Genomic DNA, 27535 nt, shown 5'->3' on the forward strand with positions numbered 1-27535 from the left:
GATAAGATATCTCTGGATGGGACACCTTTAACTCCCCACTGAGAGCATAGAGCTGTGCAAAAGCCACCTCAGTTGGAGTTCCTGCCATTCATTGCTCATTCTCCTAATGCATGAGCTGCTCTTCGTGTTCAGCTGCACCTGGAGCTGGTCCCCTCATAGCAATGGGTGCTGCTCTAGGATCCTGGCAGGGCAGGGATCATTCATCTGCTCCCTTCTCATGCATCTATGGGCCTTGGAGGGTTTGAGGGAGCAAGGCTCCTCAGGCTGCATCCCTCCTTGGGATCCCTCCAGGGATCCTGGCTCAGAAGGCAGGGCAGGCATTGTGATCCAATGCAGTGCTGAGAGGCAGCGGGCATGGAGGCAAGCCTGGCACTAAAGTTGAAATAGCATCTGGGGTGTCTAAACCATGGCATAAATGGAGCATCTTTCCAGCCAACACTTGAGGAGGAAGTGCAGCAGGGCTCGCTGAGTTGCAGGCACCTCCTTGAGCTCCAAGGTGTGCTCGAGTTGTTGGCAGAAGAGACAAGGCAGCTTCACCTCCCACCCCAGGGTATGCTAATCCATGAGCCATGGGGTGCTGCCACCTCTTCCCAGTCCCTTTTTCCCTTCCGTCTGGAAAGCTTCACCCTCAAACACAGAGTGTATTCCTGCCATAGTCTATCCCTCTGCTTTCAGAGGTCTAGAGCTAGCCAGCAGGACCTTTTTCCACTAAATTTGCCTTCCCGACATGAGGATCCAAAGGCTCATCCACCTCTAGGACAGCAGCCTGCTCCTTGGCCATGCTTTTAGGAACAAAAGGATTTTCATTTCTTCATCTTAAAGCAAAGTGATGGGGAAGAGTAAGCCGGGACCACAGCTCCTGTCTCTGTACAAGCTGTGCACGCCCTGAAAAGGATCAGCCTCTCCCAGCTCCTGTTGCCACAGCTTTGCACCCGCTCCTTTAACCTATTTTATTTGCAGTGATGAGAAATTATGGGGGGAGAAATAAGGCGCTTGTCAGTTTTCTTGAAAATTAGGCCACAGCTGTCAGCCTGAAAGGGAAACGGACGTCTCGAAGGAAGGATCTGCTGCTGCTCTACAGTTCTCCCCCACTCCCAAGCCTACCCTTCCTCCCATTCCAAACAGAGCTTGCTTGAAAACATCAGTGCCCAGTGTAAGTGCCCCTCTGGGAACAGGTTCTGGAGGGCTCCATTGAGCATGAGTTGTTCCTCTCAGCTGAGGTGGTAGCTGGAGCCAGGCACATGCTGTAATACTGCTGCTGGTGCCTCCTGCCTGGGGCTTGAAGCCCCAAGAGCCCAGGGCTCTTGCATTTACCATCCATTTTGCCATCAAATCACTAGCAAGTTTAAAAGTTGGAAAAGAAGTGCTTCAAGGAGGTAATATTCTGCCTTCTTGAAGGGTATGGAAGGAGAAGTTTGCCTGTTGGTCAAGTGAGCCTTTTGTTGATGCTCAGATGTTCCTACAGGATTTTGTAAGCTTTGCAGTCAGCAGCTCATCAGTGCGGGTGCTCAAGGCCAGGTTGGGGCTTGGAGCAATCTGGTCTAGTGAAAGGTGTCCCTGCCAATGGCAAGGGGGTTAGAACGAGATGGTTTTTAAGATCCCTTCAAAGCCAAACCATTCCAGAATTCTATGGGCAGGATATGCTTTATGCATAAGTCATTATAAAGTTTCCTCAAGGAAACTCCTGGCACACACCAGCTTGAGCAGCTGGAGACTGGTGCTGGTTGTCAAGTGGGCTTCACCTTGGAGGAGCTCTCACATTCAAAAGTTGGGCCCTACCTTGGATTGAGTGGACCATCAAGTTTCCAAATTTAGTTGTCTTTTAGCTTCTGGCCCATTCCAAAGGATATTACTCTTCCTTCTCCTTGCTACAACCCCATTTCCCTCTCCTGTTTGCTACAGAGCTGTGGGTATCTCACTGATCATAAAAATGTCCAGAGGTGTTGGATATCTGCTTGGAGAGCTCAAGGTGATCTCGTTGAAGGGCACTGTTCTCCAGGCACGTCCAAGGTGGGAATAGGGCTGGGTTCATCACAAGTCAAGGTGGATGTGCCCAGCTTCAGGATGGACTATCAGCTTTAGTGGGCAGCAGGGCAGCCATCCTGCCAGCCAGGACAGGGACCTCCCAGTGAAGGGGAGCATCAGGAGGAGCAGAAGCCACGGGCTGAGGCTCTGCAGGATCAAGATGCTGTTTCACCAGTTGAAGCTGGCCTGAAATACTAATGTACATTTGTGCCGCGTTCCTCTCAGGCATCCGTGTTGGTTGCTCTGGGGATCCCCAGGGATCCCTGGGGAGCGCCTTACGCTGGGGCGGCCACAGCCCAGCGCTGAGCTGGCACCACAGCTCCTTCAGCAGTTGTCACACTGACAGCTGCTGCCAAACAGACACTCCGTGGGAGGGTTTTCTTGTTTGCAGTGAAACACTCTGCACCTTTCCCTTTTCAAGCAAAGGCATCACAGGGCTTGTCTCCTCTGGCTTTCCAAGATCTACACATCTCCTCCCAAAATCCACACATCTCCTCCCAGGATATGAGCATCTCTGGTCTGCAGCTTTCACTGAGTTGCCCTTGGGAACTTGATAACATTCCAAGAAACCAAAGCTGATGAGGGTCCTTCTCTTCACCAGACCTGCCTCCTGCAGAAGGAGCTGCCCTGCTCCTAAACCTCATAAATGCTTTAAAATCCCTTACCTAAAATGCTATGAATTTTGTAAAGCAGGAGCTGCTGGGGTTGCCATGGTTTCCCTTGCCCGGAGGAGCAGCTCTGGATTCAGGAAAGGGGGGGGGGATTAAAATGGAGGACTGGGATTTTCTTTGCTGATGTGGAGGGAAAGGATGGGACAGTTACATCCTCCTGCCTTGCCCACTTGCTCTCTTCTCCTTCTCCTTTTCCCATCCTAATTTTGTCTATGCTTCCTCTGCAAATTCCTAAAGGATCCCAGCTGCTGGGCCAGGCTGGGGATGCTGCTTTTCCTGGCAGGAGAATTTCAGGGGGATGGGGATGGGCTGTGGGTATCACAGAGGCTGTGGATTCCCTGGTTAGTTGGGTTAAGCCAGGGCATCTGCTGAGGAGCCTGGGGTGTGGAGGAAGGGTGGGGGAAAGCCTTTGGGAGGAGAGAGGAAGGGAGCTGAGGAAGAGGGTTGGGAGGAAGTATAGATGGACTCTGCCCTCCTCACAGCTGTGGAAGTTGTTTTGAGACCCATTAGCAGAGAAGTGGAGCAGAACCCCTTAGAGCATCACTCCCAGGCCTCAGCCACCTCCTTCCACATCTTGGGTTCTGTCCCAGTTGCTGGAAGTGGGACAAGACATGATCCTCTCCCTGCTGGGGTCCCGTGTCTATTAGCCCAGAGCTAATAAAGCAAATCACTAGTGCTTAATGAAGAAGTACCTGCTTAATTGAACACAGCAGGATGGTGCTCAGCATGGCCAGGCAACACGATGGGACCAGTGTTTCTCCCCCCAGGCACCCCACAGATCCCAGAGGGCATGGATCTGCACTGAGACTGGATTTTTTAGATTTTAGGGAAAAACAAATGTTCACCTTCTTCAAGCAAGCATTGATCTGGCCTGAGCCTCCACCACCCTGCTCCTGCATGGTGGCTCAGGGCAGGGGATGGGGCTGAAGTGGTTAAAGGAATGAGCGGGCAGGATGGGAACTCTTGACAGCTCCCTGAAATGACGATGTTTAGATTAGCCGGTTTCCAGGCATCGAGTTGTCAAAGCAAGAGGGCTGGGAGGGACGCCGGGGCTTGTCCTTAATTGGAGATGTGGCTCTAAAGCCACCCCATCTCGCCAACATCCTCTGGGCTCCAGCGTGCTGCCCTGCAGGAGCTCCCTGCCCCTGTATGATCCCTGTTCGCTTGTTCCCATACCTCATCCCACCCCACCAACCATTTGCATGATGGGAATTCATTGTGATTGACATTGCTGTGCTGGCAGTTTGGTGGCTGCTACATCAGAGACACAGGGGGACCCCAGGGTGGCTGATATGGTCACGTAAAGCTTGTGGTGACCTGTGTGTCTCTTCCTTGGCCAGCCTCGCGTTGTTGAGGAGTCCTCTAGGCAAAGGGGCGGGCAGGGTCCTGTGACTGCAGCAGGGGCTGGAGGTGCTCTTGGGAGCCCCACGGTGGCTCAGGGTGTCCCCCATCGTCACACTGAAGGTGGATGCTGCCTCCCATCTGCCTGCAGCCACATTCCTTGGCTCCATCGGAAAGGCTTGAATAATCCTTTTAATTTAAGGAGTTAAATTTTAATGGCCTGAATACCACATTTCATTATCGCCATGTGCCTGTGCTGCTTGCTGCATAACATAACCAATATGTGCCATGATGCTCTGCGGCTCCTGCCTCCCTGGGGACACTTCTTGCCTTCTTCTTCCATGCCAGGAGATCCTTGGAGACTCTCTGGGTCCTCATGGGCAAGGGGATGCACATCACCCACAGGGATGCAGGGAGAGCTCCAGGGAGAGGCATCTTGCTGGAATGATGATTCAGGGGGATTAGCCAGTTCCTTCCATCATCACATCATGTATATATAGGGAGATGCATATATTTAAGGGGTGTGTGTATGTATATATATACACATATTTATGGGATGGATATATCCAGGATATATTTATGGTGTGTACATGGTATGGCTCCTGCTCTCTATCCCCTCTGCCCTGTTCCCTTCCACAGCCACTCCACTCACATCTCAGTTGAAGCCACCTGTCCTCTCTTCAGCCCTTTTCCCTGCCTCCTCCCAGCCAGCCTGGCATTCCCCTCATGCCATCAAAGCCTCCCAGGGAATGAGCTCCTGGGGACCCTCCCACCCCACCAGCAGATGCCTGGTGCTGGCAGTTGGGCTCAGCTGCTGGCCGCTGTCACGGAGGCCAGCAGCTGCAGGACCAGACAGTTGCCCCCTCCTTTGGGGACTGCTTTTGGGATATGCTGACCAAAGGCCTTCATGGAGGGGAGTTTGAAGTCTCTACCAGTGCTATAAGAGGATGCTGTGCACTGGCAAACTCATTCTGCTGGTGGATCCGAGAGAACCTGGGGGCAGCTGGAGGGACCAGTGCCCAAGTGGGATAGCACCTCTGGGAGGTGACACAGCTTTGAAGCAGAGGGACAGTCTCTACACAGCTACTTCTCTAACACCCCGACAGTTTCCAGTTTCCCAATGCCACCAAAAGGAGGAGGGAGAATCCCAACCCTTCCCCACTAATCAAATCTAGGCCTGAAATTAGAAAGCAGCTCACACTCAGCCCCCTGCTCACTTTGAACACAGCGTTCACCAGCCAAATGGCAGAGCTCCTGTTTATGGAAAGCGACAGCCTTCCTTTTCCATGGAGGACCAGCAGAGGGGGAACCTGAAAAGCATCCTTTTTGTCATGGGGGAGCTTTGGAGGTCACTGAATTGCCCTCAGTGCTCCCTGGCACTCTTTTTCTTGTTTAAGCTCTTGCTATAGTCTTCTTGCCTGGAAGGTGTAAAACACCAGCTCCCCACAACCATTGCAGCCAGTCCCAGCTGTACTGGAGCACCAACCACTTCACTGTTGAGACTGAAACTATCCCAGTGTTTGTCCCTGGAGAATCCATCCCTTCTTTAGGCACATTAAACCATCCCACTTCATGGTTCAAGTGCCCAGCCCAGCTGCTGGAGGAAGCTTGGCAACAGTGGGGCATCCAGTTACCCCCTTTCTGGAGAAAGGTAGCATGGAGCCACCTTATTCCTGGGCTGGGCTTGCTTTGCTACAGTTGGCAGTGATTGGATCCTGCCTGCAATGCTGAGCTATTGATTTGCTTTTGGCTCCATCAGGCTGGACTAAAAGCCTTCCCCTTTCCTCCGTCCATGCCTCACTTTCCCACCGCTTTCCCTCCTCCAACCAGCCTGCGTCCAAGCGGCAAGGAATCAGGGAAGCGTTTTCATCCCCATGAATGCAGCTGGTTACGTAAGAATAATTGGGATAAATGAGCTTATTTATCACAGCCTGTTCCATTTTAGCGGGGTCCAGGGCGATTGCTGGGTTGGGTTACATAAAATCCCGCACAGAGCATCTCATTGTCCGGTGGCAGCCACACGGGATGCGGGAGCTGCTGATGGAGAGCAGCCAGGGCTGGGTGAGGAGGGAAGGGATTTATTTGGCAGGATGAAGAGGTGGGAGGAAGATGGGGGGTTTCTTCCTCCGTGTGTTAAGGAGGGAAGATCTGTTTCTTCATTCTCCTCCTGCATCCCTGAAGCACCGGGCTTTAGGTTGTGGTCTTTGGAGTCAAACTGTAGCCAAATAGTCTTCCTATTGTCTGTCCTCACTGGAGCAGGGGTTGGAAATTCACATCCTTCCTCCTCCTCACCCCAGGAAAACATGACTTTCAGGCAGAGGAGGTTCAGTTGTACCTCCTGCCTCCTGGCCCAAGCAGGCAGCTAGTGAACACCTCCCACCAGTAGCCCAAGCAGATGCTCCTTGTTTTGCCTCTTAATCCTCTCAGAGATGCCTCCAGGGGGGAATCTGATTCCAGATAAGATTAGCTGATGGGGAAACGGTGTTTGGTAGGAGCTGGGGGAAAGCAGAATTGCCCTGGGGATGCCTTGGTGCCAAGGTTCCCTATAAGCCCATGGGGAAATGTGGTGAGGCAGGGAGCATTCCAGTTTCAGGTGAAGCTGGAATGCTGGGGACCCAGGTGAGCTTCCCTGTGTCTCTCCAATCCCCACAATGGGGACCTGAGCTGGTGCTGGGCAGCATTTCAGGTGTCCTTAGACAAACTGCCCAGGAAGGCAAGAGCCTGGAGAAAAACAGGAAATCCCCAAATCCAAACAAATGTGGGAGAAAAAAAAAAATCTGATGTTTTTTTTTGTTTTGTTTTGTTTTGTTTCTGGACTAAAAAATGCTGAAAATCTTGGGAATGCCTCAGGGTTTGTTAAGCAGGACATTCCTGCTGTGGCCCATCCAGGCAGATCAGCGTGGGCCGAAGTGCTGGTTACACTGTTTTGAGGAGAGCACTGCTGGCAGGATATCCAGTGGAGCCGAGACATCTTCCAGCTTCACCAGCTGGATCTCCGGAGCCAGTCAGCACCGGATCTCATGGCAGCTGAAGCATGGAGGATTTTCTGGCTCCAGGGCTGCCAGATTGCACAATGCCTGGAGGAATTCTGCCCCACTGGCTGCACTCACTGGGATGTTCCCCAGTGTCAGTGGGATACTGGTCTGATTGGCCCATCACATGCCATCTGCAGTGGTGCTTCTGCACACTCACTGCTCTGGTCAGGCTGGAAAGTGACACTGAAACCTCCTGAGGGAGGTCATGGGAAGGCTTGAGGTGGCATGAGCCATAGTAGTGGGTGCCAGCAAGGCCCTAAAGCAGTATGACCAGGGGCATGTCTTAGCCCAGCTATGTTGTTTTTTGAGTTTTTTTTTTTTTTTTTTTTTTTTTTGGTTTGTTTGTTTGTTTGTGTTTTTTTTTTTTTCCTTGTCCTGCTGTGAATAGCTGCATCCTCTAAATGCAGAGCTTGGTATTGCCCCACAGCATCTCTGGTCTGGTGCCACCACATTCACCCAACCTCTGATGCCCCCAGATCTCATCCCTGGTCCCCTCTGGAGAAGTGGGTTCACATCAGAGTCTTGATTGTGCTCATTAACCAACCTTCCCTCCGGTTTCTCTCCTCTGTCATACACAGGCAGCTTTGTCTACTTCTGAATGCAGAGAATATCTTTCACTCCATGGCAGACATACTGCTTAGGGAAGAGGACCTCAAATTTGCCTCTACCATGGTCCACACCCTCAATACCATCTTGCTGACGTCCTCTGAGCTCTTCCAGCTGAGAAACCAACTGAAGGACCTGAAGACCCCGGTATGGGCAGCAGGAGCGGGCTTAGCAGCTGGAGGGGACATAATGGGGGTGGTGGGGACCTGGTAGCCACCTGGGAGCGTGTCTTGCTGCTCAGTCCCTGCCTAGTAGGTCTCAGGGTTGGAGCTCGGGCAGCCTCTTTATTCATCCACCCTTCAGGAGCTGAGGATGGGCTTGGAGGATGTGCCCAACTCCTGCTTTTCTCCCTGGAATGGGAATGGGCTTTCTGAGCACTCAGACAACTGCTGCCTCCCTCCCTCTGTCCCCCCATGGGCTGTGGGACAGGTGATAGCAGGAGAGTTCTGCAGTCCCTAAACTGTCCCTCCCAGGAACACACCCACAGGATTTGCTGAGCAGCTGCCACCAGAACCAGTGACATGCAAGGAAGGAGAGGAGGAAGATTTCTCCTCCTTTTCCTGGTGAAAAGCAGTGATGCAGGGGTGTCCCCGTGGGTGGGACAGCATTGTCCTCCAGCCCCTCATCCTGTGTTGGACGCAGCAGCCCTTGGGTCACCTCGTCATGTTGTCACCCCAAAGCCCACCTGGTCTCCATCTCCTGAGGCTGAGGCTCATGCCAGTTCCACGTGGACTTGGTGGGTCCAGAAATGTCCCTTTGTGTTTTGGTGGCGCTTGCTAGCCTGGCAGGTTGGTGTTGGGTGCCTGGGACTCTCCGTGCCATGTTCATGCTCCCAGTGGTGACCAACCTCCCATGGTTCTCTCTTTCCCCAGGAAAGCCGTAACCTCTTCTGCTGCCTGTACCGGTCCTGGTGTCACAACCCTGTGACAACTGTGTCACTCTGCTTCCTTACCCAGAACTATAAGCATGCCTACGACCTCATCCAGAAATTGTATCCTTCGGGGATTTTCTGCCAGGGTGGGGCCTGAGCTGGCCCTTAGTCGCTCTGTGGCAACCAAGGTCACCCTGCAGGCCAGCCCAGCCTCCTGCCTGCAGCCCATCATTACCAGGGCAGGGCAGCCTGTGCTGGGTATGTGCCAGCTCCCTTCCCCTGGTGTCATCCCTTTTTTTGTGGTGAAAAGAGAGGAAGGCATGTACTGACTGAGCTTTGACCTTCCCCTGCCCAGGAGGGGAGGCTCCTCAACATCCTCTTCCTTCCAGGAAGATGAAAGCTTTGGCCTCCTGGCCTGGTGAGGAGCAGGCAGTACCCAGTATGGCATAATCCCCGGTGAGCTCACCATCTGCCTGCAGCAAAATGATTATTTTCATGTGCCAGCAAACCCCATGCCTCCCTGAGTAGTTTTCCAAATGAAGAAGCTCAATAACACGCTCAACTTCCCAGTGCACACCAGCATTTCTTCTGGGAGATGCACTATCCCCATGGGCCAGGAGGGTAAAGGCAAGCATCCTCCCTTGAACACTCATCCTGCCTACTCTCAGCTTTTTGGGCAGCCTGCCTCTTCCCCTATACCTGCCTGCTCATCTGTCTCTCTCCGTCATCCCTTGGCCACCCTACAGACCTTTCAGTCCTGTCTGTGTGCAAGCCCTGCCTCTTCCCTGCTCGTCCCACAGGAACTGTGGATGCAGGGAAGCTTTGGCAAAGCCATGGTCCGCGTCGGGCATCACCCGTATGAGCCATCTGCTGCTGCCCAGCCACCTTTTTCCAAGGTAACATCCTTAACAGCCACATCCAGCAGCGATCTGGAGGTCACCGTGGATTTCCTCACCGAGGTGGACAAGCTGGTGCAGCTCATCGAGTGCCCCATATTCACATGTAAGGAGGAAACCCTGGGTGGGGAAGGGGCGGCGCATGGTGCTCCCCCTCTCCGCTCCTCCATCGCAGGCAGCAGCCGCCGCACGAATAAATAGAGCAGAAGTTATGAGACTTCTTGCCGGGAGGTTTGCCCAGCACTGGAGCTGCCCGCTGGGAAAAGGGCATGCTGGCAGCACAGGGGAGGCAGCACTGCCCCCCAGATATAGGTTAAGGGAGCGAGCAGCACTGGCATCCAACAAAAGGGATGGGGGAAGGGATGGGGTCACACTGAGCATCTCCAGGGATGCACGAGGAGGGTGTCAGATGGGGGGAACCCTCTGTGCCACCCTCAGATGCACAGAGTGGCATTGTGTGTGCTGCTGGGTGCCTTAGCAAGAAAAAAGGTTGGATTTTTTCCTAGAAATTAAGAATTATGCCCAGAAAACTAGTTGATGTTTTCTTCAGCATCCAGCAATGTGGATCTCCCTTTGGGTAATGCAGCAGTGCCTGACCAGGGGCTCAGGGGTGTGACACTGGGAGCCAGGATAGTGGCAGGGGATGTGGCAGGGTGACCTGTGGCTGTGGGGGGATTTTTCATTATGCTGATTTGCTCCCCCTGGGCTTCTCATTCAGGGTGTAGCCGGGCACTGAGGTTGTTGGGAAATGTCCTGGAAAGACTGTGTGGGGCACCTATATAGGTCCAGGGTGTTATTGAGGAATATATAAGGGAAGAGTTTTAGAGCAGCTGGGTAGCAGACACCCTCAGTCATGCTCCCTTCTGTAGACCCTGTCCCATATCCCCAGGATGACTGTCCCAATGTCTGAGGCACCCATGTGTTTGTGGTGGTTTTGCATGCCCCAAAATTATTAAGGGTTCCCCAGCCCACTCACCTGGGTCCACACATCTCAGGGTACGGGACAGACTTGTCCCCCATAAATTGGCATCCCTGGTGATGGCTCCCTTCACTGGGAGACACCAGTGGTACAAGTGAAAACCAGGAGGTGAGATGCTAAGACACAGACCTTGCCCCATTTCCTGGGCTGCCTCTTCCATTGTATTTAGAGCTCCAGAAGACTCTTCTGATGTGAGCACAGCAAGGGATGGAGCCAGAGGGTAGTTTTTCCTCTACTGAGCAGAACTGAGGCCCAGCACATGTAACCCTCAGAACCAAGTGGAGGGGATTCCCTTTGCTCCAGAGAGTCCCCAGAAGGGTGTCACCCAGCCCTCTGGATGTGATGCTCCAGGGTGGGTATTTCTGCTAACTCTGAGAAGCTGAGGACCAGTCCCGTGTTGCATGTATGTTTTTAGACAGCATGGACAGCCTCAGGGGTGAGTGGTATCAGGAGTGGCAGATGGGGGAGCCAGTTGCACCCAGGGAGCTATGTCAAGGAGAGGGACTTTGGGACAATGTAGGGCACCAAGATGGATGGGTTAATGAAAGGGGAGAGGGGTGCCATCAAAGTGCCCCTTGGGTTGGCTGGCAGAGGCTTAGAGTCTCACCAGGACTATCAGAGGGGTTGGGAGGAACCTGCTATTGCCGCTGGAGATTAAATGTATTTTCCCTGCCTTCCATCCTCTTCTGTTCTCTTCCAGATCTCCGCCTGCAGCTGCTGGATGTGAAGAACAACCCCTACCTGATCAAGGCTCTCTATGGCCTGCTGATGCTGCTGCCCCAGAGCAGCGCCTTCCAGCTCCTCTCCCACCGCCTCCAGTGCGTGCCCAACCCAGAGCTCATGCAGACCACGTAAGTGCTAGGGGGACGGACTGGCATCAGCATCGGGGCTGGACCAGCTGTTCCCCCACAGCTGAGCATCCCTGCCATTCCAGGCTCAGCCCCCATCCTGGGCTCAGCCCCATGCTCTGGCTTTACCCCCCAGCTCTGTTGTGGCCGTGCCTGCTCCTTGTCCCCATGGCCAGAAGTGTTGGCTCGGGGGGTTTTTTGTGTCTATATTTGGTAACCCTGGGAGGGCTGTGCCTCATCCACAGGCATTTGGCATCCAGGATGGAAAATTTCACTTGTGGGGTCGCTATGGAAACGAGCAGAGCTGGGAAGGAGGTTTATGGAGAAAGACTCCAGCAGCTGGGGGGGGCTCCCAAAACATCCCCCCTGCAGCCTGGACAGCCTTCACAGCACCCAAAAGGAGCCTGGCACTCTGCTAATGCCTCCGGATGGCTGCTCCATTCCCATTCCTGACCTTTGGGGATCCGTGAGATGTGCAAGGGCGGCATCTCCCCGGGGACCAGCTGAGCTCCTCATGCTCCCTGCCCAGGGGTGCTGCCAGTGGGATTTGCTTTCCAACCCTTGGCTAATGAGTAGTGGGGGGGGGGGGGGGGGGGGGGGGGGGGGCTTGATGATAAAGCTGGCACTGCCTTGGCGCAGCCCTGGGAACAAAAAGCTCCCAAGATGGGCAGGTTTCTGAATTAACCCCCCACCGCTGTTGTCACTCCTTGGCTTTTAACTGCTTCCCTGGGACAGCTTTTATCCCTCATGGCCTCCGGCGCTGAGCTCCTACACACAACCCAGCACTGATATTTAATTGGGGGGGCGGAGAGGGGGCTGCATGTGCTTCCCTCTCCTTTTTTCTCCCCACTAACCCTGGCAGTGGGCGTTTTTCGAGCTGTCAGACGGCCTGAGCATCTGATTAACTCTGACCTACATTCCTTCAAACACCGAAGCTGGCTTTCATAACCGGCCAGTCCCAGCTGCCCCCTCCCCAGGGACATACCAGGGCCACCAGAGCTGCCTGCCATCTTCCCATGAGCATTCTGTGGCTGGTGTCTCCTCCTTCCTTGCATGGGGACAGCAGGACAGCACAGGGATGAGTATCCATGACTGGAACCCTGACATGTTCCTGACAGGGAACCTGCATTTGGAGGCTCCAGCATGTTCATCTCTGGGGACTGTCCCTGCTGCCACCAGATGTTTTCTGCTTGCTAAAAAGAGCAGACATGGAAAGTGAGGCACATGGCCCTGACATCCTTATCTCACTACTTTTGACTGCAGTGGGTTGGGATAGAGTGGAATATGTGTCAGAGGAATTAAACTGACCATGTGGGCCAAGATGCAGATGTCCCTTGTCCCTTCCTTGTCCCAGGACCTCTTGGGCTCTATCTCACACCTTTGGAGGAAGAAAATACGTCTTTGGGGGTATTTTATGAGGCACCAGTATGACTAGGATTTGCTGAGCTCGGCTTCTTCAGGACAAGCTTTTGGTGCTGCCAGTGCTGGATGCTCACAGTGCCAAACATCCCCTTCCCACCCTCACTCTCTCTTCCCATCCTGCAGAGACAACACCAAGCCCAGCACCAGCTTCAAGAGAACAGCAGCCTCCAACATTGACTACACAGAGCTGCTGCAGCACTTCGAGAAGGTCCAAAACAAGCACCTGGAAGCAAGACACCAGCGAGCCGGGCGGGCAGAGCAGCTGGACCGGCGGGTGGTGCTCTGAGCACCCCTGCGGCCACCACGGGTGTGCACAGTTGCTGGGGCAGGGACCAGGGGACACAGACCAGGGAACAGGCACACTGGCTGCTGACCACTGGAGGATCTGGTGGGTTTAGTGGAGATGGGCAAGCGCTCAACACAGGACTGGTTTTCCCCTCTATTGTGTGTTTGGATGAGGGGGGATCCTCAGGTTTGCCCAGCTTCTCCTGTGGGTGCTGGGGGGACATGGGAAAGGGTTGCCCAAGGAGAGGGCCAGGGTAAAGCACCTCATCTTGTCTTGCAATGGGGCAAGGAAACTCCCCTTTGCTTTGCTAATGCCTTCCCCGTGACTGTCAGCTGAGTGCCCAGCGTGCTGCCAGCAGCACCAGAGGAGGGGAAGGGAAGACGGGAGCAACCCCTGGCCTTCCGCCCTGAAAAACAAGCATGCAGGGCTGCCAGCCGCCTTTCACTACCCTGACTTCCACCCTCTGGTTCCGAGGACCTGCTGGAGGTGGTCAGTGGCATCTCACTCGGTGGACGCACTCCTGTGCCTGACACTCGACCCCTTCCCCTGCATTCACACATCCTCTCTGAGTCTCTGGCTCTTGGCAGGGACAACTGCACAGCTTCAACTCCCAGCTGGCACCAGGGGACACAGGGAACAGTGGACCTTACCCCAGACTCCATTCTTTGTTTCTGCATTAAGCTCCCCATGATAAAATAAACAAACAATGCAGACCAGCCCATTCCTTGTTTTTGGGCTTCCCATCATAGTTTTGTTCCCAAGTAGAGCCAAAAATCCAGCAAGGGCAGGGGATGGCATGGAGCATCTTGTTTGACCCTATGCTGCAGGCTGGCCCAGCCCTGCCACGTTGGCTTGCCAACAAGCAGGACTTCTCCGCCTGCTCTTCTTCCCAGCAGGAAAAAAAACACCACTGAAATTCTTCCAGGCCACGGTCACGAAACCACAGCACAGTGACAGGCATTTTCCTGGCCCTGGGCAGGCACCAGTGTTGCCTTCATCTTGTCCTGCGGCACGTGAGGAACCCTGGCATGTGCCAGGCTGCTGCAGTTTGGGGGGGACACCATTGCATCCCCTGCATGTTTCAGGCCCTTGCTTGATTCCAGGAAAAGGGGGATTGGAGGAATTCATGGAGTTTTTATGACTTCTGGCCTGTTTACAGGGAAGACTGTCTCTGGCAGTGGATTCCCCAAACAGCCCCATACCGGCGCTGCTTCAGCCAGGATAAAGACATTCCTGTCATTCCCGGGGAAGGGCTTTCCAGACCCAGTCACGGCGGGTTAATTTTAACAGCCAGCTCTCCGGGATGTGCGAGCAGCGGCTTCTCAAGCTGGCTGGTTTCTCGGGGTGCTCGGGGGTACCTGTTGCTGGACCCCTGGGTCATTGTCAGTGTGGGCCAGGACAGGCTCTGCCTCACTCCTGCCGAGCTCATTGCTGCTGAACAGCCTCCTTCCACACTGAGGGACTGGGTTTTTAGAGAGAAATTCCAGCCAGCTGCTGGAGTGCTCAGCTATAATTGTTTCCTTATGAGTGGCTTTTGACCAACACCATCCAGAGCAGTGTGGGCATCATCAGCATGGGATCAAGACTACTTTCTGGCAGGAGGGGGAATGGGTAGCTCGGGCTGAAACCTTTGCCCCAGCTGAGCCTCATTGCACTGCGAGGGGTAGGGAGGTTTGTCGGGGATCAGCCTGGCACCCCGAGATCCAGGGAGGCTGGGGCTGGGGCCTCGGGATGGCTGTGGGAAGGGTTTGTCTGCTGACAGGCCATAGCATTTCCCATGGTTCCCTGATAATCGAGTGCACGGACACATTTCAGAGCTGTCGTGTGACTACTGTGGAGGGACTTCACCCTCCTGCACATCTTAGAGGGTCAGGAAGGCAATGGGGGTCAAATACCCTTTGGGGAGAGGCAGCATTCCCCCCGGCGCCTCCAGAGGTCTAGAGCTACCCCCGGGCATCCCATGGCATCTCCAAGTGCAGTATCCTCACATACACCCTGGGGTTCTTCTGCTCCTCACCCAGCAACCGAAGATAATCCCTGGGGTTCCTACGCCGCCACGGGAGCAAACCCCAGTGCTGCCTCCTCCCCCCCCCCCCCCCCCAATGCCACATCTCCAGGCATCCCTCGGATCTCCCTCCGCTGTAGTCCCGGGGCACCCGGTGTTGCTCCCCGACCTCCCCCGAGAGAATCCCCGAGAACCACCGGGGCTGCCCCCCGCTCCGTCATTCCTGCGCGTCCTACGGATTGCCCGCAGCGGCTCCCGGAGCATCCCCCCGCCGCCCGCAGCCCCCGGCCCCGCGGCGGGCGGCGCATGTGCCGCGCAGAGCCCGCCCAGCCCCGCCTCCGCCACCGCCCCGGCCCGGAGCTCCCCGCGCCCCGCTCCGCTCCGCTGCCAGGGGGCGGCGGGTCCGCGCAGCAACCGCGCAGGGCGAGAGGAAGGGAGGGAGGGAGGGAAGGAGGCAGGGGGGCGATGCCCCGCCCGGTTCCGCCGCTGCTCCGCCGCTGTGCCCCCCCCGCTGCCGCCGCCGCCGCCCGGGCGCCGCCCGCCCCCCGCCGCCGCTGAGCCTGGCCCGCCGCCGCGGCCTCCCCCGGCGGCGCCGCCCGCCCCGGGCTGCCGCAGCGCCGCGATGGAGACGGCGGAGAAGGAGTGCGGAGCCCTCGGCGGCCTCTTCCAAGCCATCATCAACGATATGAAGGTAGGGGATGCCTCCCCCGCACCCCGGTTTTGCTGTCGTGACAGCGCTCCCCCTGCACCATCCTCCCATCAGCCGGCTTCCCCAGGCAGTCCCCGCGCTGCCGCCGCCGGTGCCCGTCCCGCGCTGGGTACCGAGGCTCTGCTGCCCAGCCGCGAATGGGGATTGGAACCCTTCATCGGGTATCGGAGCCCGAACATCAGCCCCACAGCCCCGTGTTGGCTGGCGAGGGTTGCCAGAGCCCCGCATCAGCCTCTCACTGGGCATCGGAGCTCTGTGTTGGGCATCGGAGCCCTGGAGATCGCAGCCCCCGATCATCTCTACATCCGCTGTTGGATATTGGCGCTTCATCCTGGAGATTGCAGCCCCACATCATCCCCAGATCAATCACTGGCTATCAGAGGCCCGTTCTGGCTGTTGCAGCCCTATATCTGCCCTGTTACCCTTCACTGGGTATCAGAGCACCATGGCAGGCATCGAGCTCTCACATTGGGTGTCCGAGCATGAGACTGGGTGCCAGAAACCCACATCAACCCCATAATGTGCATCGGGGCCCTGTGTTGGGCATTAGAGCCCATACTGGGGATCCTGGCTCCATATCAGCCCTCTCTCCATCCCCAGGTGCCAAGAGCCCCTTGTCGGGTGACACAGGCCAGGCATCATTGCCCCTTGCCAGGTACCACTGGCCCTGCACCGGGCACAGCCACCCATTTCAAGCATCGTGTTGCCCCTGCCCCCCCAACCCCATGACCAGCCTGGATTTCTGCTGGACTCAGTGGGGTTGACACCAGCGGAACAAAAAGGTCCCCCAGCTCCTTGATCCCATTTCCTAACCCGGGAAGAGGATATTGCCTCCACCCGCCCTGGGAGCAGGATAGGGCCATGTTTAAAAAAACCGTTTTTGTTTGTTTGTTTTCATTTCAAAAAAATAAATTAAAAATGCTGAGGGGCATTTTTGACTAGGGGCTGAGTGAGGAGGAAGGGACCAGCAATGTTTCTTCGTCTCAGGGGGCCGAAATTCCCACAGCCAGCTCCAGTGCTGGGGTTTAGCCCTAATCATATTTGGGAGGCAAAAGCTCTCTTCCTTCTCTTCCTCCTCCTCCTCCTCTTCCTCTCTTCATGCTGCAGACCCATCCAGACAATGCTGTCATTGCCAAAGCAGGGGATGGGGGGGATAAAAAAAAAAAAAAGAAGCCTTGCTGGGAAGGCAATTAACCCCTTCGAGGGGCACTGGTGGCTCTGCAGTCAGGCTCTGCCTCAGGGCTGGGAGAAAAGCTCCAGGGAGAAAATCCCAACTCAGGGCAGTGGGACGAGGGCTGGTGGGAAACGGGTGCTGGGATGATCAGCTCTCTCCCCCAAATGCCTTCACCCCAGCTACCCTCTCCAGGCAGCCTGGCTGAGTCCTGCACTCCTAGTGGGGGAGGTGGGGGCAGCCCCTGCCTCAGTTTCCCCATTCCTCTGCTGGGATTTCAGAGGGGATAAGCCCTCTGAGCTGTCAGTGACATGCCTAGCATGATCCAGATGCGGTTGGACTGGGAACCCCTCACCCAAGGAGACTGGACTGGATTCAGTTTCATGTCATTTGAAGGTGGGAAAGATGAAAGAAAAATGATGAAAAGGAAGGAAAACCCCACCACACTGGAGCTGGGGCTCAGCTCGTGCCCTGCACAGCCCCAGCCGAGTGCCAGTGGCACCTGAGGGTGTGCTGTCCCCATCTCCCAGCCACGTGGGTGTCCTGGCACGGGCACTGGGGCACAGTAATTCTCTGCTTGAAGAGCTGCGGGCATTGAAGGGCAGTGATGTGCTTATTGTCCTCTGGCTGGGATCCCTGTGCTGGTCACAGGGCAAAGGGACATTATTTTAGTGGTGGATGGCTTTTTCAGCATCCCTTGACCTGTGGTGGGGAGAATTTGTTTGTTGTCCCTAAGCTGGCTTCATTCCTGTTGCATCTCCTTGTGTGCTCGGTGTCCCTGAGTGACCTTGGCATGTCCTTGTCCCCACTGTCATCTTCCCCATCCTCCTCATGCCTGGCATCACAGGGGTTTTGGGGGCATCACAACCTGCTCCCTTCTACAGGGGAGCCTCACTTGCCCTGCCCAGGGTGACCAAGGAAGGTGGCTTGGGGACAATGGCCCAGGAATGTTGGCCCAGCCCTCTGGCAGTGAGAATCCCTGGGAACCCACAACCAGGGAGTCACTGCCACAAGTGGTGTGTGGAGTGGCACCCTCAAACCCTTTCTTTGCTGATTCATGAGCAAATAGGGGCTTTTGTGGTCCCAGAAAAACAATGCTAGGCTGGTCTCTTGCCCGCTCAGTGCAAACCTTGTCCCCAAAGCTGCCACCAAGTCATAGTGCCCATGGGGATGTGTGGTGATGTACATGTTCCAGCCTGGTGGCTGCCCTAGGGGAGTTTACAGACACCTGTCACTGCCATCGGATGGCCACACCAGGACAGCACCAGGATTTTGTCAATGAGACAACAGGACCAGGATTGACCTTGCTAGGATAGCAGCACCGGCATGGCTTCACCAGGATGATGACACCAGGACTGGCCCTACTGGGATGGCTTTGCTGGGATAGCAGCACTGCAACCAGCTTCACTGGAACAGCATTGGAATGGCCTTTCCAGGATGGTGGCACCTGGATAGCTTTACTGGAATGATGGCACCGGTACTGGGCATGCAAGGCTGGCACTGGGATGGCCTTGTCAAGACAGCACCAGGATTAACCTCGCCAGGACAGCGTGAACTGGCCTTGCTGGGATGGTGATGCTGGGATAGCCTTGCTGTATGGTGGATGAGCCTTGTTGGAATGGCACCAGGATGGCCTTGCTGGGATGGCACTGCAGAGAATTCTCACTGGAATGGCACCAGCATGGTCTGCTAGGACTGGCTTCACTGGGACAGTGCTGAGATAGCCTTGTTGAAACAGTGGCACTGGGATAGCCTCGCTGGGATGGTGGCACTGGAACTGCCCTGGGATGACTTAACTGGAATGGTTGCACCAGGAATAGCCAGGAACAGCTCTGGAATAGCCTCGCCACAAGGGCAGTGGGACTGGTCTTGCACAGATGGCCTTGCTGGGATGGCACGAGAGTGGCCCCATTGGGACAGCACTGGGGTAGCCTCCCAAGCACCTTTGCCCTGTCCCTGTCCCCACACAGCTGTCCCCACACAACTCAGGGCTTCGGGGGACACCAACCTCCCCTCCTGCCCTGTCAGTCCTTGGGCTCAGAGGAGATGAAGACTGGGGCTCCTATCTGTGGGACCTGAGTTCTCCAGGATGGTGGGTTTGGTCATCCGTGCTTTGCGGGGGAAGCTGCAGGTGCTGGTGGTGTCTCCTCTACTGCTGGCTAGAGTCTTAAAGATTTTTCATTTTGTGCCCTCACGTTTCCAAATCTACCTTGACCCTCATTTGGAAAAGGTCACTCAAAATCTTGTGGTCTCCATGGCCTGCAAGTTTGTGTGGCCAGACTGGAAAGGGAAAAAAAAAACAGAGGGAAAAGAGTTGTGCTCAACCTTTATTAGCCATCAGAGAAGCTATTGAGCTGCCCTGTCTCTCCGCACCAGCGAAGGGGGGAACCTGTCCTGACTGGGGAAGCAGTGCAGGGAGTGAGGGGCCCTGTCTCACTACCACCCTTCTCCTTGCAGAGCTCCTACCCCATATGGGAAGATTTCAACTCAAAGGCCACCAAGCTGCACTCCCAGCTCAGGTGAGTGGCCAAAGAGGGGGGAGGGGCGGAGGGGGACGGACATGGGGGACCTCTCCTCCTCGTTAGCACATCCCAGTGTGTCCTGCACTCACTGAGCTCCCCCTTGCTCTCTCTGCCTCAGGACCACGGTGCTGGCCGCAGTTGCCTTCCTGGATGCCTTCCAGAAAGTGGCTGACATGGCCACCAACACCCGAGGTAGGGTGCTCTGTCCTAGGGGTGGGCATCCCCAAACTTGTCTGGGCGGGGGGACAGGTGGTGAGTGTTTCCTGTGGAGTGTCCCCTGCCCATGTTTCTGGGGTGGACTTCAAGCAGCAGCTTCACCATCCACAGAGAGATGTCCAACCTGTTCCCACGCCGAGGTGGAGCATTCCCTGGAAAGCCACATTGGAAAGATGGAGTGGGGACGGGGAAGGAGGTGGGCATCCATGTGGGTGCTGCTCCTTACCACCCATGGGTGCTTAGATACATTTGCTGGTGGGGCTGGGACATTCAGGATGGCTCAGTCCCACATCGTCATCTCCTGCACCTATCTCTATCCCCTGGGATGCACAATCCACCTTCCTTGTCCCTGACACCCATCTGGGAAGTTCCCAGGGGTGTCCTGGCTGCTCTGGGGTCTCCAGGGAAGGGGAATCAGGTAGAAGGAGATTAAGGAGTCCAAGCTTGACTGGTCTGGAGACAAACCCCAACTCACCAGGGAGGTGACTGGAGAGCCAAGGCTGCATGTGAGGTCCCCCATACTGTTGGGGAGTGAGGGAGAAGGATCCCCAGACCCTCTCCAGGTGCCTGCTGGCAATGAGGAGCCACTTCCCACCGCTTGGCTTCTGCCAAGCAGATGGTCCCGGGCTGGTTTGCAGACTGGCGGCATCCAGGCCATCTGGAGCCACACGTGGAGGAGTAGGAGGAGGTGGAGGCAGCAGCTTGAGCCAGGATCAGCTTTGCCTCCAAACCCACTAGCCCACTGCACCAGGGGGATTAGGGCTCCCCCAGCCCCCTGCCAGCCCAGGCAGCCAAAGCAAGGAGGAGGCACAGGGGCAATGCTGGGGACAGCTGGGGACCAGTGCTACAGGAATCAGTCTCACCCTGTTGTGCTGCTTTACCTGCAGGGCTCTTTGGGAGGATGAGAGGCAGAGCAGCATGGGGAAACTGAGGCACTGGGTGGGGGCTGGCTGCTGCCTTGCACACTATGCATGAGAATCGGATTAGAAGAGGCAGGAGCTGGGGATAAGAGCATTAGGAGCTGGATTAGGAGACTACCCCAGTGCCGGAGAAGGACCATGGGTTCCCCTAGTTCCATAGCACTGGGGGACTGAGGGGCATCCAAAGTTCCTGCAAAAGGGCGGGAGATGTTTTTGGAGGCTTTTGCAGGGGAGAGAAAGGCTGAATGTCACTCCTTAGTTTGCACCCAAGGAATTTTGGTTGCCTTTTTTCCTGGGATTTGCCAGCAGCAGTGCCACCATGTGGCCATCCTTAGGCTTCAGAGTTAACAGCGGTTTCAGCTAAAAGGATGCTCCTGCTATCTGCTGCTGGCAGATATCCCCCCCGAGGAGTTTGGACTCCCTTTTTACCCACTCTGAATTGTGCCTGGAGGTGCGGAACAGAGCTGGCTGCCTGGAACTAAGCCAGGGCACCTCATCCCTTCTCTCCCCTGCCCCCCCAGTGCCAAATTTAAGACAAACCAGAAAAAAATGGGAGCGGTTTCTACTTTCAAAGCCTCTAGAAGAGATATTTAGTGTTTCCTCTATTAGTTAGTGGATGATGATTTATCGTGGAATAAAACAAGCCACCCCCTGCCTAAAGTGTCCCCAATGCTCAGTGCATCCCAGTGTTGATCATCCCTGTGACAAACACTGTACAAACTGGGCTGGAACTGGTGTGGAGGTGTCCCTGCCCCTTTGTCAGCAGTGCTTTGCTCCCCCCCAGGTGCCACAAGGGACATTGGCTCAGCGCTGACCCGGATGTGCATGCGGCACCGCAGCATCGAGGCCAAACTCCGGCAGTTCACCAAGTAAGCAGGACCAGGATCAGCTTTGCCTCCAAACTCACAGGCATCGGTGACACGGCCTGGCCAGGCTCATCTCTTGCTAAAGAAGGGGATGCTGGATGTTGGCTGGGCATGGGATAAGGGAATGGCTCCCCCCTGGCTCCAGGGCTCTCCCACACTCTCTGCTTCTCTCTCCCTCCTCCAGTGCCCTCATGGAGAGCCTGATAAACCCTTTGCAGGACAGGATTGAGGACTGGAAGAAAACTGCCAACCAGCTGGACAAGGACCACGCAAAAGGTATGGGGAGATGGGATGGATCCGTGCAGGGCAGCTGTGCTGCTGGGCAGGGTCCCCTCTGACAGCACTTCTGCACCCCCAGAGTACAAGCGAGCACGCCATGAGATCAAGAAAAAGTCCTCTGACACCCTCAAGCTCCAGAAAAAGGCTCGCAAAGGTGAGAGGGGGTCTCCTGGGGGGTGCCCCCACCAGCCCCTCCGCAGGACCCCCAGCCAGGGCCGATATCCCGGCTGTGGCACTGCCAACTGGGGGGGTGGGGGGGGAGGCATTAGGGGGGTCCTGCTGTCCCCCTGTAGAAAGGGAGGTGCCAGCATGGCCCCAGGGGTGGCAGGGAGGCGGGGCATGCGCCCCAGCCTTCGGCCTCTTTTCACACGTTTTCTCTGTCTCCTTCTCTCTTCCCTCCCCTCCACATCCTTCCTGTAGAGCTACTTGGTAAGTGAACTGCTGCCCCCCACCACCGGCCCCCTCTCTGCTTCCTCATCTACTCCTCCCAGTCTCCCCAGCCTCTGTCTGTCTGTCCGTCCATCCATCCGCTCCCTGTTCCCACCCTCACACTGCTTTTAACTTAGCTTAGCCTGCACCCCTTATCCTGAGGCAATGTCAGCCCCACCATGTGGCAGTGCAAGGGGTCCTCTGGTCCCAAGTGCTAGGGATGGGGATGGGGTGGCAGAGGAGCCCCCTGCCCAGGGCTGCTGTGGGGTGAGGGTGCTCCTGGACCTTCAAGGGACATGGGCACAGTGGGAGACCTATGGTATCTGCTGCAATGTGAGGATGGGGTGATGTCCCCAAGCTGGGGGAATGACCTCGGCTTGGCAGTGGCACTGCCAGCACATTGGGGAGGGTGTCAGGGGAGCCCAGTGCTGACAGTGCCCCATCTCACAGGGAAGGGGGACCTGCAGCCCCAGCTGGACAATGCACTGCAGGACGTCAATGACATGTACCTGCTGCTGGAGGAGACGGAGAAGCAGGCAGTCCGCAAAGCCCTCATCGAGGAGCGGGGCCGCTTCTGCACCTTCATCACTTTCCTGCAGCCCGTGGTGGTGAGTGTTGGGGGCTGGGAGGGTCAGGGTTTGTCCCTTCTGCCCAGTGGGTGCTGATGCTCTCTCTTGTCTGTCCTAAGAACGGGGAGCTCACCATGCTGGGAGAGATCACCCACCTGCAGGGAATCATCGAGGACCTGGTGGTGCTTACCGCTGAGCCCCACAAGTTGCCCCCTGCCAGTGAGCAGGTCAGTAGGGGCGAGCCAGGGGTCAAGGGATCCAGGTAGTATCTTCTGGGGGGACTTAGACCCGATCTTTCCTGCAGGTGATCAAGGACCTGAAGGGCTCTGACTACAGCTGGTCCTACCAGACGCCCCCGTCCTCACCCAGCAGCTCCAGCTCCCGCAAGTCCAGCATGTGCAGGTATGGTGAGGTGGGCTCCACACCCAACCACAGCCAGGAAATCCAGCCCTCTTCATTAACCTCTGTGGGTTAATGATGCTTACAGCCTTTGGGGATGCTCACAAGGTGCATGTCCACCTTCTCATGTCCATATGGGCAAGTGGCTCCCATTAATATTGAGAAATTGGTCGTGACGCACTGGGCAGGGCTGGTGGACATATGGGGCAGGATGGGGGCCCAATACATGTCCTGTCCTCCAGGGTCTGGGGACAATGTGTGCCGTGTCTGGGGGCAAGCATACCACCTCTGTCACGTCCCCCAGCCTGTTCCCTGCCACAGGGTCACCCCAGAAAGCAAAGGGACACCCCCAGGAGGACTACACACCTCAGTTTCCCCAGGCTGGGATGTGTGGCAGGGCGCTGGCCATCCTGCCACCTCCAAACCTCTGTCTTAAATTCTCTTTTCCTTCCTTTGTCCTCCCCACCGGTGTGTCCCCGTCCCCCTGGCGCCCCCCCAGCAGCGTTAGCAGTGCCAAGGGTGGCATGGCGTGGCCCGGCGGGGCTCAGACCTGCTCACCCAGTTCCACCTATCGCTACCGCAGCCTGGCGCAGCCCCCCGCCGCCACCACCCGCCTCTCCAGCGTCTCCTCCCACGACTCCGGCTTCATCTCCCAGGACGCCACTTATTCCAAACCACCTTCCCCCATGCCCTCGGACATCACCAGCCAGGTACAGGGAAGGTGGTCCATGCTGCCGACCTACATGCCTCAGTTTCCTCTTCCATAGAATGGGTGGGTGGTGATGGGTGCAACACAATGGTCTAGTGCAGAGGTGATGAGACCCACCCTCAGAACTATTTCCATCTGTGTTGCCATCATGGGAAATAAATATTTGGAATATTGAAGGCGCCTGCCATACACGGGGGCATCCTGGGCCACGCGGCAGAGAAACCCCATCCATGAATTCACCCAGGGAGGGGGTACAGGTGTCCCTCTCCCTGTGCCAGGAGAACAGGGTGTTTCCCAATCACCACAGCCCCATAATACCCAGTTTGTGCCAGTCACCCACCACACAGCATAGAGCAAAGCTTCCCCTTCATGCTGCACCATCCACAGTAAGAAGGATGCTCCAGGATCTCCAGGGAGTTGCCATTTCCACCTGTCTGTACTTCTCTGGCGTCACCAACCCAGCAAGGTCCCCACTCCCCAAAATATCTGTTGGCTCTGCTTGTCTTGGGATGAGAAAGGGGAAGGGTTGGAGTAGTTCATTATCTCAGTTCTTGACCCCGCTGCCAAGGTCGCATCCCGCTTGCCATGCTGCATCAGCTGCCAGAAGGGAGGAGGGCTGGGGGCCTCGCTCAGCCAGGGGAGCTGTGGGTGCTGCTCTAACCAGGGTCATGGCTCTGGCTTTGCTTGCTAACTGCCTCTTCTCTCACCTTCCGGCTCTCGGCTCGTCACGGCACAGCAGAAGTCCTCCAGCTCGGCATCCTCAGAGGCATCCGAAACCTGCCAGTCAGTTAGCGAGTGCAGCTCCCCCACCTCGGTTAGTCCTTGCCATCCCACCAGGGTTTCATTTCACATGTGGTTCCCCCCTTACTTCATGGGATTCAGCCCCTGGTCCTTCCCCTCCTTTCCTGCATGTGGCAGAACATCCTGAGCAGCACCCGTGGCTTGACACAGGGGACATCAGCTTGAGACCCCTCCTGCCACACTCCTGGTCCCAGTGTCACCAGCATGAACTGCATGCCTTGCCAATTGCAGGACTGGTCCAAGGCCAGCCCCTATGACCAGCCGGTGGTCCCTACTCTGCAGCGGCGCAAGGACCGCGTGGAGCACCTGAGGGAAGCCGAGATGGGCTCTCCTGCTGGTGGGTACTCAGGCATCAGCGGCGAGGATGCTCCCAGGCCCCGGATGTCACCAGCTACAATTGCTGCCAAGGTACCGGCTGCGGCAGGGAAGGGCACAGAAGTGGGGGGCTCCTGGGGACTCTTAAAGGAGGAACCAGGGTGCTGACAGCGCCCTTGCCTCAGCAGCATGGGGAGGAGGTGTCCCCTGCCGCCAGCGACCTGGCCATGGTCTTGACCCGTGGGCTGAGCTTAGAGCACCAGAAGAGCAGCCGGGACTCACTGCAGTACTCCAGTGGCTACAGCACACAGACCACCACCCCCTCCTGCTCTGAGGACACCATCCCTTCCCAAGGTACTGGCACCGGCGGTACCTGGGACCACCTGAAATGGCACTTAGAGTGGGGAAGGGCACAACAGAGGCTTTGGTGGTCCTGGGTCACATTTGTGTGCTCTGGGTGTCATAGCACTGGGCTGTGGTCATACTGTGTAGGGGCTGGTGGGGTGGCACAAATAACCACAGCTTTTCCTGATCATTTGGGTGTTAGCTGGGGCTCAGTGAGTGCAGTTGTGCCAGGGAATGCCATAACAGGTTATGATTTGTGGTGATGTGTCTGTGTGCAGAGGCTGAGTACAGGTGGAGATGGTGGCAGATGGTAGGTGATGACAAGAGTCAGTAGTTGGAGATCAAATAATCACATCTGTCATGATGTTTGTATGATGATGGCTGAGCCAGTTATGAGCACATGTTGGTGACAGTGGAGATTGGCTGTGATCATTTTGTGATGGCTGTGGTTGGGTTTGGTTGTGATTTCAGTGTGATGGTTGGGGTGATTGTGGTTTCCCTCCAGTGGTGATGTTTGGATTTGATGGTGAGCATGTTGTGCCAGCAGTGATTGGGACAGCAGTGGTTATGTGACGATCATGGCAGTTGAATTTGATTGTTGTTGTGCTGTGATGGAGGTGGCTGGGGCTGACTTTGATGGCATGGTTGGGCTTGGCTACCCCCCAGCCACACTGATGGTGCTGCTCCCTCCCAAGGCTCCGACTACGACTGCTACTCGGTGAACGGAGACGTGGAGTGTGACCCCCAGAGTGATTTTGACAAGTCCTCCACCATCCCACGCAACAGCAACATCGCCCAGAACTACCGGCGGATGATCCAGACCAAACGTCCTGCCTCCACCGCCGGGCTGCCCACCGGCACCAACCTACCGGCCGGCACCACCCCAGGGGTGGCCACCATCCGCCGCACGCCCTCCACCAAGCCCTCGGTCCGCCGTACGCTCTCCAATGCTGGCCCCATCCCCATCCGACCCCCCATCGTCCCTGTGAAGACCCCCACAGTGCCCGACTCCCCTGGCTACGCCGGCCCTACACGGGTGGGCAGTGAGGAATGCGTCTTCTACGCTGATGATGCCTCTCCGAACCCCCTGGATTTTGCCAAAGCTTCGCCCAAGCGGCTGAGCCTTCCCAACACTGCCTGGGGTGGCGGTGCCATGGAGATCTCTGTCTACCCCGGGGCCGGCCAGCACCTCTCCGCTGAGGAAGAGGAGGACCAGCAGCTGGCTGCCAACCGGCACAGTTTGGTGGAGAAGATTGGGGAGCTGGTGGCCGGTGCTCACGCCCTGGGGGAAGGTCAGTTCCCCTTCCCCACCGCCCTCGTGGGGTCCGGCCCCAGCGAGGAGACCCCCGCGCCGCCCCCCGCGGCCTCCATGGACCCCCCAGCCGAAGACATGCTGGTGGCCATCCGGCGCGGGGTGCGCCTGCGCAGGACCGTCACCAATGACAGGTCGGCCCCGCGGATATCGTGATGATGCCCCGGCCAGCGGGGACGTGCCCACCGTGGCCGACGGACCCCCGGGGGCAACCGCTGTGCCTCCCTGGGAACCCCCACCCGCCGGCACCCGCTGCCCTATCCCTCCCTGGTGTGCCCCCTGCCTCCTGCCCCTCTGTCTCCTTCTGCCTTCTCCCTACATCCCTCCTTCACTTGCTCTCTCTTCAGCCCTCTTTTTTGCCTTTTCTCCTTTTTCCTATTTTTCTGCTTTTTCCTTTTGTTCTTCTATGTCGCCTTCTCTTACTTTCTTCATTTTCCCATTTTTCTTTTCCTCTTCTTGTCCTTTTTTCCTTTCTTTTTAACTCATTTTCTCCTTCCTACTATTTTCCTCTTTTTTCCTTTCCTTTTTTTCACCTCTTCCCCTTTGTTTCTCTTTTCATTTTCCCCTCTCGCTTTCCCTCTCCTCTGTTTTCTTTCCCCCGGGCGCAGGCGGGTGGCCCCAGCCGCAGCAGGAGAGGACGGTGCCAGCGGGGCTGTGGCTGCCATGGAGCACCAGGAGCACCAGGAATGGGGGGCCCTGGCCCCATCCCCCCCAGCTGCCTGCTTGGGGCCAGCACAGCTCAGCCTCATTCCAGGGGGCAGAAGCAATGGGCTGGGGGTGCAGGGGGGGAAGAAGAAGGGGGGGACATGTGAGAGGGTTGGGGGGCTGGGGGTGGAGGCACTGCAATCCCCTCTGTCTTGGGGGGACACTGGGGTGCAGGGACTGAGGATGCTGATCCTCCACTTTGCCTCCCCTCACAAGGATCACTTGGGACCCTCCAAAACCCTCTCACTGTCCTTCAGCACCCACAGACCCTGTGCAGGATCGG

General features: G+C 56.5%; 2 protein-coding genes across 2 annotated transcripts in view; both read left to right on the top strand.

The window, feature by feature from the left end:
• The window catches only part of VAC14 (VAC14 component of PIKFYVE complex), a 59172-nt gene extending 45497 nt beyond the window's left edge, over positions 1-13675 (top strand). The window contains exons 15-19 of the mRNA XM_062499875.1: positions 7651-7825; positions 8551-8669; positions 9472-9551; positions 11125-11275; positions 12818-13675. Coding sequence (XP_062355859.1) covers positions 7651-7825; positions 8551-8669; positions 9472-9551; positions 11125-11275; positions 12818-12980 — 688 coding nt within the window. The 3' untranslated portion in view covers positions 12981-13675. The remainder of the gene's footprint in view (positions 1-7650; positions 7826-8550; positions 8670-9471; positions 9552-11124; positions 11276-12817) is intronic.
• Positions 13676-15607: 1932 nt separating this feature from the next.
• Positions 15608-27307, top strand: MTSS2 (MTSS I-BAR domain containing 2). Its single transcript, XM_062499947.1, has 15 exons — positions 15608-15676; positions 19323-19384; positions 19506-19579; positions 21308-21392; positions 21574-21665; positions 21748-21822; positions 22089-22097; positions 22548-22705; positions 22786-22893; positions 22971-23067; positions 23555-23775; positions 24514-24588; positions 24807-24983; positions 25079-25244; positions 25931-27307. Exons 1-15 carry the CDS (start codon positions 15608-15610, stop codon positions 26701-26703), a joined length of 2241 nt encoding a protein of 746 aa, XP_062355931.1. The 3' UTR covers positions 26704-27307.
• The last annotated feature ends 228 nt before the right edge of the window (positions 27308-27535 follow it).

Source organism: Cinclus cinclus, chromosome 11 (genome assembly GCF_963662255.1).
Source record: "Cinclus cinclus chromosome 11, bCinCin1.1, whole genome shotgun sequence".
In the NCBI taxonomy this organism is placed as follows: domain Eukaryota; kingdom Metazoa; phylum Chordata; class Aves; order Passeriformes; family Cinclidae; genus Cinclus; species Cinclus cinclus.

What these genes read in the sequence shown, in the direction of transcription:
- MTSS2 (XM_062499947.1), top strand. Translation starts at nt 15,608, where the DNA reads ATGGAGACGGCGGAGAAGGAGTGCGGAGCCCTCGGCGGCCTCTTCCAA. An exon ending in CATGGCCACCAACACCCGAG is followed by an intron (nt 19,580 to 21,307) that starts GTAGGGTGCTCT and finishes GCTCCCCCCCAG; the next exon opens with GTGCCACAAGGGACATTGGC. An exon ending in CTTTCCTGCAGCCCGTGGTG is followed by an intron (nt 22,706 to 22,785) that starts GTGAGTGTTGGG and finishes GTCTGTCCTAAG; the next exon opens with AACGGGGAGCTCACCATGCT.